The 12480-nt window shown below is 45.5% G+C and overlaps 1 protein-coding gene across 3 annotated transcripts in view; it reads right to left on the bottom strand.

Annotated features, from left to right (window-relative positions):
- Nucleotides 1–5170: 5170 nt before the first annotated feature.
- LOC119436605 (discoidin domain-containing receptor 2-like) overlaps nucleotides 5171–12480 on the bottom strand; it is a 254289-nt gene continuing 246979 nt past the window's right edge. For all 3 annotated transcript variants that reach the window (XM_049658987.1, XM_037703508.2, XM_037703509.2), the window contains exons 12-14: nucleotides 11139–11449; nucleotides 9969–10203; nucleotides 5171–9381 (exon numbers count right to left, since the gene is read on the bottom strand). In XM_049658987.1, the coding sequence (XP_049514944.1) occupies nucleotides 9082–9381; nucleotides 9969–10203; nucleotides 11139–11449 (846 nt within the window). In that variant the 3' untranslated portion in view covers nucleotides 5171–9081. The remainder of the gene's footprint in view (nucleotides 9382–9968; nucleotides 10204–11138; nucleotides 11450–12480) is intronic.

Here is a 12480-nt window from a genome sequence, read left to right as displayed (position 1 = left end):
ATAAATTGTTCCGCGCGTTCGTCAAGTATGAAATTTTCGGGAATCAAGACACGTCTGAAAAATTAGTAAACACAAACAGAGCAACCGATAACTAGAACTGCAAGCTACGTTTCGTTAGCCACTCATCCTGCTCGAAGGAAAATTTCCCAAACTGTCATATGCACCACAGCCTCGGAGTGCCGCTAGAATTGTACTGTCGGTATTAGCGTTGCTCTGTTCAGATCACAGCGCAAGTGAGGCATATAATGCCGTACGCGTGATGCTGACAGGTTTCGAGCGTCGCCAAATGGCTTCGGTCAGTTTTACAACGCCTATTTTGGGTCCTGATCACGCTGAAAATTGGGCTCTGGAACATGCGTACTGTAGGAGAGCAGAAAGCAGGGACACGGCTTGTAGCAGGAGAGTTGGAAGGGCTTAAGTGAAGAGGGAAGGAAATGAGGAAATGTGCTGCTAGTGTTACTTGTTCGCCACTGCACTCTCCGGCTACAGTAGTTGCATCGGCAGTTATTCTGAAAGCGGTCGGTCTACTGCACCCCGATGCTGTTAACTCCCCCACCTCTCCTGACCAACTCGGTGCGTTCGATATGCCTCGATAGCTCAGTAATAATTGTTGCCGAGTGTGAATCATCGCTCCATCTGCTTCGCTGTCGAATGGCTGGCACCACGCAATACGTGCAGTCGCCGTCAGCTTGACCGTTTCCGACACGAATATCTTCAAGTGCAACTATCCTAGATTTATTATTAGCTTCTCACCCGTCAATGGTGCAATCAGTGTCACTTTTGCCAGGTGTAAGCGATCATGCTGCCATACAGTTCGATTTATTGAATACTTCACCAAGTGGGCAAAAAGCTGTAAAATCTATCAGAGATTATGCGAGAGGAAACTTCAGTTCGATAAATACTGAGCTTGAAATTTTTCTGCATGAATTCGTATCATGCTTTCCAGATAGGTCTGTACACGAGAACTGGCTTCTTTACAAATCAAAAGTATTCGAGCTTACTAACCACTACATACCGCTTCGCAGAATCAAGGCAAACAATCGCGCACCTTGGTTCACACCATCGCTGAAACGTTTGCGCAATAAAAAGCAGTGTCTCTTCAGAAAAGCCAGGTTATCAGCTGCGCGCGCACGCTGGACAGCATATCATGCCACAGAGAGCGAGTATACGCATGCTCTGTCACATGCCAAGCTTAACTTTTTTCAAACAACGCTTCCGTCTTTGTTAATATCAAATCCACGAAAATTCTGGCAAGTGGTAAACAGTGATGCAAAACAAACAGTCGAATTAACCACTGCCAGCGATGTTGCTGTCTCCAGGGATGAGTGTTGCTCTGTACTTAACGCTGTATTCTCGATGTCATTTGTTGATACTGAACGAATTACCTTTCCTGAAATTACTACACATAATTTCTTCCCTATGGACCCTCTCATTATATATTTTGATGGAATACGCCACTTAATCCATAACATAAAGCTTTCTTCCCCTGGTGCAGACAGTCTAAACCCAAAGTTTCTCAAAAATACTGAAACCTACTCATCCATCATACTATCTATAATTTTTTTGCAGTCCCTCGAACATGGTGTGCTCCCGAACGACTGGAAGATTGGGAAGGTGGTTCCTCTGCACAAAACTGGTAGCAAACATGATCCTGATAATTATAGACCCATTTCATTGACAAGTATACCTTGCAAACTCATGGAGCATGTCATTTATTGTCACCTCGTAGAATTCTTGGAAACAAACTCTTTCTTCAGTGCACAGCAACACGGGTTTAGGAAAAACTATTCCTGCGAGACACAACTGTTGTCTTTCACTAACGACTTATTCTCCGCTCTGGATCGTTCCTCCTTCATAGACTGCATCTTCATAGATTTTGCGCAAGCTTTCGATTCGGTATGTCATAAATTGCTACTACTTAAACTACGCGCGCTGAATTTAGACCCTAACGTACTTAAATGAATAGAGTGTTTCTTGTCAGGACGCACGCAATTCGTTACAGTTAATGACCATAACTCTGCCCCTTGTCCTGTGACATCCGGCGTACCACAGGGGTCAGTACTAGGACCCTTGCTCTTCCTTGCATACATTAATGACCTGCCTAACAAGATTTGTTAGTCTATAAAGCTGTTCGCGGATGATTGTGTTATATATCGTGAAATATTAACTGTTGCCGACCATCTAACGCTTCAATCGGACCTCAGTAATGTAGATGCATGGTGTGAGACCTGGTTAATGAAACTGAATACTAATAAATGTAAGGCAATGAGAGTTACTCGACGTACTTCTCACGACACATCATGTACATATTCTCTTAATAGCGTTCCCCTAACTCAGGTTTTCACTTACAAATATCTTGGCATTTATATTTCTGAGAACCTCTCCTGGCAAACTCCCCTGAACCATATAACAAGTAATGCTAGCCGTACTCTTGGTTATATAAAACGTAATTTTAGTCTAGCTCCCACCAACTTAAAACTTTTGCTTTTTAAAACATTAGTTAGGCCCAAGCTAGAATATGCATCTTCCATTTGGGATCCCCATGTCAGTTCACTTGATCTCAGCATAGAAGCAATTCAGAACCGGGCAGCACGCTTTATTTTATGTAACTACTCGCGTACAGCAAGTGTCACTTCCATGAAGTACAATCTCGATTTGCCTAAACTATCACTTCGTCGTAAAATTCGCGCGTCTATGTCTATTTCATAAGATCTATCATTGTAATCCTACTTTAAGAGACTCTCTTTTGTCACCACCATTGTACATTTCTTCCAGAAACGATCATCAGTTCAAAGTTGACGTGCCATGTTGCCGCACGAACTTACGAACTTCAATTCATTCATTCCCACAACAAGCAACGACTGGAACCGCCTTCCCGCTTCCATTGTTTCACTCGTAAATATGCACTGAATTCAAACAAGCCCTTGTTAACCACTTTTTGTAACCTCACTACGCTGCTAAAATGTGTTTTTTTGTGTGTGTTTACACTACCCACTCCTCTCTGTAATGCCTCGGCCTTGAGAGAAAATAAATGAAATGAAATGAAATGAATATTCATGGGAGAGCAGACGAGGTTATCCCAGCTTTAGCAGTTATTTTCGCCATCTAATACTGCGTATTGTAGTTTACAAACTGAAAAAGACGCAGTACTCGAGCGCAGTAATAAACAAACTTCAGGAAAAAAATTGTGAAGGGCGAGGAGAACACGTGGACCCTTTTTGAGCGAATTTTAGAGTGTATTTTACAGTCCATGCTGGTATCTTCGTGTCGTGATAGTGTTGCGCCTCTGTTTCTGCATGATATCATATGTCACAGTTGTTCACCACACGCCGTGGTGGCTATGTGACTGTGGCGTGCTGCTGCTGAGAACAGGGTCGCGAGTTCGACTCCCGCATTTGGATGGTGGCGAAATGCATAAACGCTCGGGTGCAATTAAGTGCACGTTAAAGAACCGCAGTGGGTGAAAATGAATCCACAATCATTCATAGCGGCGTCTCTACGACCCATGTGTTGCTTTGGCACGTTAAACCCACCCTGGAAGAACACACACTACTCACACAAGAATAAAAAACTAGGAGGGACCATTATGCCAGGCAGCTAGCCTCGGCAAGGCAGCCTCCTCTGACGTCACTCTTCTTTTTTCTCCGGGACCAAATCTGCCCATTGAATCTTGCGAATTATAACCTCCATGGTTGCCGGACCTTTCAAGACATTGTTTGGTTCGTGGTAGCTTTTAGTGACGCCATCATCGCGAACGGTCCTCGCCACCCGCTCTCCGCTCTACTCTCTACTCGGCGGCTAGAAATTACCGCTTGCGTATCACATGGTGAGGGCCTATTTACCTTGACCCTTTATATTTGTTATGACAAGACTTCAAGGTTGTCACGTGACGCTCCCTCCTAGTCTCTTTCCTTCTTCCATGGCTAAACGACATCCATCAGTCATTTTACCGTCTCATAAAAACTTAATGAATTAAGTCATTTTGTCCCTAGCTTTTATTTGAGTCCGTTTCGTAGTTTTGTGATGATCGCGTTGTATATTTTAGTGCTAATCTTTCTTTGTCATAGGCACTGAGTAACGCGGTGAGTAGCGCTGCGCATTCATTATGCGTACAGTAATTAAACGAAACACGATACTTCGATCTTTTGCACAGTCTAACAACGTCTCTTCAGAAAAAAGAGGTTGTGATCACTCACGGCGAAACTTCACACGAGGTGGTGTGTTCACGTACTATATTATATTAAGGTGCAGATTGGACTCGCACAAGAAGAGTGACAGCACAGCTGCTTCTATTGCTTTCTGTCCTGTCGCCTTTCCTGCCTTTGTGTTCTCTGTGGCTGAAATTTGTACAAAGCATAGACAAACAAGTGGATTTACCGGGTCTTTTTTGGTAATACAGCAAAGAACATGCAAGAGCAGAAACAATTCTGCCGTGTTTCCACGGTGCACTTCCCTCACTATCTTGACCAACACTAGGCCGCATTTGGCTTACGTTTATCACCATAAATATTTATAGGCCGGATCCTAACCCGATACATTGGCTCGGATTAGGATTCGCTCTAGAATTCATTTGATTCGTTGCGCAAATAACTCCAAGAAATGTTCTTCCAGAAGTGCAAATAGGCAAGGCCCGAAGCCAATATTCTGTATGTTCGACATCAGCCCGATCAAACAGTGGCACGGGCTAGAAGGAACTTACCTTTGCACATAACGAAGTCTACATGGACTTCATGGACAGGTTAATATAAACAACCGATAACTAAGGGGCTATGGCATTCCCGTGTGTATGACACGAGCGGCAGCCTGTACCCCCATCAAACGTCATGCTGATACTTTCGTCGCTGACATTCAAGACCGCGTACATGCAGCCTGAACTATATGAGTAATGTGACAGTGGTCGGGTATTTGCAGAGCCACACGTCACTCTCTCAACGTTTCATCGGCGAAGTGCACGATCCGGTGGCTAGTTGACTATCTTTTCCTCTTGTGGACGAAACGCATCCCACCCACTTTGGAGTACAGTAGGCCAAGTAGCACTCCTTTGCTTTCTTTGAGACCGACGTCATGCCTCTCTCAGAAGCACCGCACCACGTACATAGCAATTAAAACAATGCAAGCATTGAACGCAAAAAGAAAAAAAAAAGAAAATAGAACAGGAGGAGGTGCAAGGCTCTGTGCTGTAGGGCTTCATTTTTATTTCATCCGTGTGCTTTATTGGCAGTAGATTGTCCGTTATTTTCCTAAGAGCTTGCGACGAGAAGTGTGCACAAACGGTGACCAGGGGAACCAAGGTGCAGTGCAGCTGGGCGTCGGCAGTCCCGCGTCATCGTCTTCGCGCTCACGTACACATCACACGCGCACGCACATATGCACACACACACACACACATGGGTACCACATTTCGCGGGCGCGCTTATGGAAACAGGCTTCGTCTCTTGCTCTGTGCGGCCATAGAAAAAAAAGAAATAAAGAAAGAACCGCGGGTACAAAGACACAAAAAAAGGTTCTAGTGACAAGGCAGTGGCTGCCTTACTCCCTGTAGACTGACGCGGCATGATCGCCTGGGCGAGGCGTGCGAAACAAATAGTGACAGCTCAGATAAAGAGAGCGAAAGAGAAATTAGCGATGGTTTTATTGACGTCCTGGTATTTGCTGGACTTCTCCCCGGTGCCGGTTTTTCAGAACGCTTCATTTAGATGATGAAAGAGCTCGGGATGGCAACTGGGTAACGCTTACATATTTAACAAGTGAAACGGGCAGATGGCTTGCGAAAAAAAAAAACTGCTGCTGTTTTCTGAGTATTTGATAGTTAATTGGACATAACATGTGTTGCTTTACACGACATGTAGTGGTACACATATGAAGAGGGCATACAGTAGCCACAATCTTGTTCACTGATCGTTCTTTCTTTCAAACTAGAGGATAAGATATAGTGCAGTATGAATGCAGGGTACGCATTGAGGAGAATTTGAACTTCAGGCGCACCTTTCTAGGGACGTGAAAAGGTCCCCGCAAGAAAATTTGTAACTGTAGGCCGGAGGAAATTGCTGTACCAGAACATGAACTCCACCTGATCTGCGCTGACCAGCTGAATGAAAGAGACATCGCAATCCGGGTATTCTATTTTCTTTCATTGACGAAGACCCAGTGGCTGACTACCACTGAATTCAGTGACAATATTGTCTCGAAGAAGTCATGACTATTCCATCACTTTCACTCCAAATTCCAACATGACAATGCATCCCAATGTCTAGCACGAAATAAAGTATAGAGTGTTAGACTTCTATCGCCACAAATAGCCAATACTTCCCTTTCCATGAGCTTAAACGCTAGTTTTGGGTTGCACTGGCGTCACTGGCGTCACTATGTTGTCATTAGATACCTGTTAAGGAATGTATCCAAAGAAATGACTACACCTGTCTCTGAGTATATCTTTTTTAGAATTTTCAATGTAAGGCGATGACACTACAGGGATGATGCGCACTTGGTGTGTCGCATTGATTGTAACTATGTACTCATCACTTGTCAAAAAATAAAAACAAAACGTACACATGGCAGAGAAATTGCAAAAGCTTCAGTTTTAAGCACAGTGACAAAATTGGATATTTTAATAGCCCGTCTAAGTTTGTTCTTGATATTCGCCTCAAATGGTACAATTCCTTGATTCTCATTTCTCTCCAAGATTGCAAATACGATGTAACATTTGGTAAATGAGCCAACCAATCGAAAAACCCATGGTTATCAGACCCGACATGTATACATCGGTAATTGCTACAGAAAGCTACATCCTTATTAACTTTGTGGCGATTACGCTTTTACAACTTACGTTTGACTAAAGTAACTACACCTGAGTGTGCCTCCTTAATTCAGGCTTTTCTGATTCAGGTCGATATTTAAAGGAAAGCAACAGCTTATCACAGGGTGCTTCTTTCTCTCAGGGCTGTGTTGACTGTTTCTGCCAGTAGAGGGCACCAGCATGAATGCAGAACAGAGACACACACGAATAGAAAAACAATATGGAGATGCGTTTTGCGCACTGTGTCAGTAGGAACTTCGGGCAACTGACTGGGCACTAGTGTCTGAAGTGGCGTGGTCCCTGCCATGTTTTCAAGCTCTGCAAAGATGTTATCAAGATGTTATGACGAAACAACCAGAAAATTCTAGAAGGGAGCATGACAGCACTGCCTGGAACACTATAATGAGATTTCCATGATTTGGAGTAGTGCAGGAGGAGAATTGGAGTCCTGCAATATTGCGTTGAATACGATCATGACTGACTCATTGCACACAGACCTCATGGAGACATAGCTTTTTTTCTCTACTTCTGGTCTTGTTACATAATTTGAACGAAGGACAATTGCGCTTATGCAGAATAGTATTGGAGCCAGGAGAGCAGGGGGAAAAAATTAACTTTTTGTGGCTCGAGTCATAATCATTAAAACACCTGAAACAGTAATATTAAAGTTTGATGTGGAAGGGAAACATAAAAAAAAACAGTAAACAGGATGGATTGGCTAGCTTTAAATCTACGTTTGTTTTCAGTAAGAAGAATGACTCCTTAGATGGCCGCTTTTATCATAAAGTCATCGATATTGAAAGTTGAAGCAAAATTACAAATAATAATTGAAACTCGTATTGCTTTCTCGCACATAGCTTTACCAGGAATTATGTTGTCTACAGGTCAACCTACAACACTTTATTTCATAAAACTTGAAGTCTCCTCAGTTCTGCATTGCTCGGTTTTTTCAAACATGAAGCCATTTGTCCTCGCTAGATATATCGTCAGACTTTCACAATCATGTACATAAATAAGGGCAGATTAGCCAAGTCTGAAATATTGCCATGGTCTCGAGGAAAAATCTGTACAGGGGTTGAGCACGTTATCACATGGAAGATGGGCAAAAAAGAATGTAAATGTGACCTCAATTGTTGTCCAAAGCAGGCCAACAAATGGCATGACAATGAGTTGCTCAACCTTTACCATGTTTCTCTCACAGACATAGGTACAAGAGAATAACAAGACAAGCAGATTACTGGATAGAGACAGTTTCATTTTTTAACATGCATTGTGCCTTGATCGAACATAGACAAGATGCATTCCAAGGCTAGATGTGTATGGCAACTCACACAACAATTCCATCGCAGAATAAAGGAACTAGTTTTAAGCGACACTAGTTGCACTTGACAAAGTGTTTACAAATAACACAAAAGCATGGTGTGTCTATAAGTACGTGCACATCAAAAATCCACTAAAATATTACAGCCTGGGCAGAGTGTATTTATACGACGCAATGCGCGTCCTCTTCTGGAGTGCTTCACGTAGGCATTATTATACTTTGGTTGGTCGTATGTACAAAGGAAGGTAAGCAGTCCACGTGCCCAGTAGAGTCACAAGGGGAGTAGGGAGGGGGAGAAGTCTCATGGCACAAGTGGGGCTTCGTGTCAACACACTGGCACCAAGTCGCCTATGGCTCAGTGCAGGCACGGCGCTAAATTCCAAGATGGCGAGGTGGTGCTTTCTTGTTCTTTCTGCCTCGAGAATTCACATCGAAAAGTTCAGCAGAGCACACTTGCCTTCCGGGAATTCGGGTATTCTGGCATTTTGCAAATCCGTGTAGTAGGCAAGTTATCGAGCCCGCATGCGGCTGAGCCTGAATTTTAGCTCAGCAGCCTCCGCGGACACTCGATCTTGCCTAGCATTATCCTCCTCAATTCATGGAGTCCACGGGCATGGTCACCCTTTTTCGACCGCCAGTGACGAATATCCGCAAAGATCTGGCGACACAAAAACTTCCTTAGTGACAATGTTTCCGGCGCCAAATCTTCGCGCTTTTCGGTTCTCGGATTCGTGCCAGTGTGACTTGCGCGCGGCGTCTCGTGAGAAAGTACACATTTGCGACGTCACACAATCACGGTGAAGATGGCGATTGCTCGCGAGAACCGCGATATCTGCAGGGAGTCGGAGACAAACGGGCCACGAAGGAAGGGTTTCTTGGGGTACGAAGTAGCCCATTGGCGCTGTCACGCGATGACGGTGCCAGCGGCGCGCGACGGGGCGAGGCCACGTAATCGGGCGGCCGTTCACGACTCTGGGGTGTATCCGAGGTTCTTCCTCTGGAGGAAGAGGTGGATTTCCCTAAAGTTTGGCCTCTCCGAGTCGTTGCGCTGCCAGCACTCACGCATCAGGTCGTAGATCTCACGGGGGCAATTTGGCGGCTGTGGCAAGTGCGTCTGCAGGCCGTCGTTGTGGTAGAAATGGCTCACGTTCTCGATAACCTGCTCATCGCTCAGGGAGGCGAACGGCTGCTGGCGTGCAAACGTCAGAATCTCCCACAGGGTGACGGCGAATGCCCATACGTCGCTCTTAGTCGTGAAGGTGCCCTGCGCATAAAGAGCACGGTGCAGAACAGGCTTAAATGCACGCTTATTGGAGACAACTGGTCAAAAAGCTTGCATCAGCTGAGACTCCCCTAGCATATAAAACGATAATGATCCGGGTGACCGACTCAAACGTTAATTACCGCCAAACCAAAGCCTCTGTCATCGTGGGGTTCTTACTAAATCTCGGACTACAAAAGCCTTAAATAAGGTTAATGTTTTTCTTCCGTTGCATAAGCGGCCATAAGAAGCGTCCTTTAAAGCATAGTACATTCAGCTCCTGGAAGTAATACAGAGAGAGAGAGAGAGAGTTTATTCAGAATAAAGTAGAGAGGTTGGCCCTATAGGCATTATGCTTTGGACTGCTACTCGGCATGTTATACGTAGTGCGAGGGGTTGACAGTGGGAAGAAAAATAAAAGCAGATTGACGGGAATTGAGGCAAGGTCACTGAGTAATCTCACGTGTTATAGGCAAGCAAAGTCAAAGCAGTAAAGTAGGGATCACTGATATTCAGCACCACACCCAGAACAGCAGTCGCTCCGCTGCCATAATCATACCATTTAAGAAAAATAAAACAGCAGTACGCACCATGAGTACGCTTTCCCAGGCCATCCATCGAATGGGCAGCATAGCACGGCCTTCGATGCGATAGTAGTCACAGGCGTACAGCTGCCGACTCATGCCGAAATCGGCTATCTTTATGGTGAACGCGTTGCCGACCAGACAGTTGCGCGTCGCCAGGTCCCGATGAACGAAGTTGAGTGACTCCAAGTACTTCATTCCTGATGCTATCTGCGTCGCCATGTAGATGAGGCTTCCGTAGCTGTAAGAAAGAAAATTTTAAAGGCCTCTTAAGCATGTTAGGAGCAGCAAGACCATCCACGGAAATTTTAAAATTATCCATAGGCACATGCAGCAAGCAGGACGTATTAGCCTGAACGGACAAGAAGAGAGGCGAACAATACCAGCCGTTTCTGGAGAGACCGTCATAGAGGACGAAATCTTATGTCGTATTGCTTCGATGTGTCCGAATATGCTACCAGTAACGCTTGTGTCAATACCAATTATTTGCCCGACGAAAGCACAGGAAACAAAGCGAACAAATAAAACTGCGCTTTTTTTTCTTTACACTTAAATATGTTGCCTTGCCGTTAGCCGATTTCTTAGATGAGGATCCGCACCACACACGTATTTTTATTTCCACGCCATCCTGCAGTATTGAGTATTAAAGAGTGAAGGGACGTGCGCCCAAATTGATTGATAATGACTGAGCGAAATATCCCCTGGCTACCACTAGGCTGTTACGGACGCGGTAGGCTCACTGGCTATGTGATGTCAAATACATCTGTTCTCGTCAGATCCCCGAAGCTATGTAGCACTAAGCTCGATCATTGCTTGGGAAGCAGTCTGCCTTAGAATGCCGAATACTGATGGCTTCCCTGGTGCTGGGAAATAGTTCAGACATAAGCCTCGTATGAAAACGTTGCGCTGTGCGCGGCAGACGACGTCTTCCTCCCGACACCATTAACAAGCACTAAGCCGTGAAGAGGGTCATCATCTGCGGTTCTTTGGCTCGTACCGAAATTCCCGCACAACTGCTTTTCAATCCCGTTGCCATCGCGTAGTAGACGTGCACACTGCAAAGTTACTTGGAATCAAGTTAGCTTCCCTAATCTCAGCATGAAAATGCTGTTTCCGCTTAGCCAATCTTGTAATCGGTGAGGCGACTGTACTAACAAATCAAGAGCGCCGCCGCACCTGAGCACGTTGTTGGCGATAGGTGGTGCGAACGTGTCGGGCAGGTGGTGTTGCAGGAACTGGTGCAGGTCTCCGTTTTCCATGTACTCGACCACCATGGTGAGCGGCTCGTCCCTTGTGCACACACCCAATACGTGCACGATGTTGGTGTCACGAAGCCGGGACAATATCTTCACCTCCTTCAGGAAATCGGCGCGCGCGTGCTCGGTGGCATTCTTGCGTAGCGTCTTCACCGCGACCAGCGTCTTGGTGCCAAAACTGACCGGCACGTCCACGAGCTCGGGAATGCCCTCGGCCTCGCACAGGTGCACCTGCGTGCAAAGACCCGTCCCTTCACATTTCGCTTACTGGTTCCCCGCCACGACTAAACGGGAGCGTCGCGCGTATTTGAGTGCGCAGCAAGTTAGCACTGAACGTCGCACTAGAGCTAATCACTGCGGAAGCCCGCAATGTGTTTTAAGGAATCCGAGGGTTCGGCTTCACGGTTCTAAAAAATTATTAATGAGCTATAAGCTTAGGAAAGGTTGCGCGGAACGAGTGCCGTAATTTTGAAATAATAACTCAAGCTATCGTCACCGATGACCAGCCTTTTCCTCAGTCACGTGCAAGCTCCATGCTCGCTACTGGCAGTCGCAAGCACTACGCCAGTGGGTGCGATCAGTATGAGCTCATTGCTTCCTTGTATCATGCAGCATCTTTAATGTAAAAAGTCAGAAAATTTGAAACATGTGGCTCTTGAACGAGAGTTTTCCAGTAATTGTCCTTTTTGGGTAAAACAGTCGTGCTTCCTGGAGTGAATCGGAGCGCACTCGGACGCCCTTTCCGCCGGGAAGCAGTTCCCGTATAAGCCTTCCCAAAAATAACTGCTGTTGCCCTGAGTAAGACAGTCCCATCTGGAGACACGTCAGCGTCATGTTCAGAAGCTGCTTTTGCGCGCCTTTGGTGAGAGCAGGTATAAAAGACAGCATAAAAAGCCAATGATTTCTTTAACCCTCTTGTACGTCGCATATTGTGGCGTTTACGTTGTGAGGTACCTCGCATCAACAAGTAAGCCCTTTTATTTGGTTCAGGCTAGTGTTTAGTTAATAGCGTCAAGAGCAGCACGGCACGCACACCTCCGCTGCTAGATGGAGCAGAAAGCAATGTCCACGATTTCAGTGCACAGTAACTGCAGGTATAATGCGCCTCTACTCTTGTTCGAGAGCTATGCCTATTGTAAAAGGTCGAACAACTGGAGTTTACATTTTGCGTACACGGCCAAACGCAAGGTCCTGGACTTGATGCTGCCGCGCGAAGATAAAACGTGGCATGCTGCACATTTCAATCGTTGCAAATTCCCATG

Source organism: Dermacentor silvarum, chromosome 1 (genome assembly GCF_013339745.2).
Source record: "Dermacentor silvarum isolate Dsil-2018 chromosome 1, BIME_Dsil_1.4, whole genome shotgun sequence".
NCBI classification, from domain to species: domain Eukaryota; kingdom Metazoa; phylum Arthropoda; class Arachnida; order Ixodida; family Ixodidae; genus Dermacentor; species Dermacentor silvarum.
This window is presented reverse-complemented; position numbering and strand designations above follow the sequence as displayed.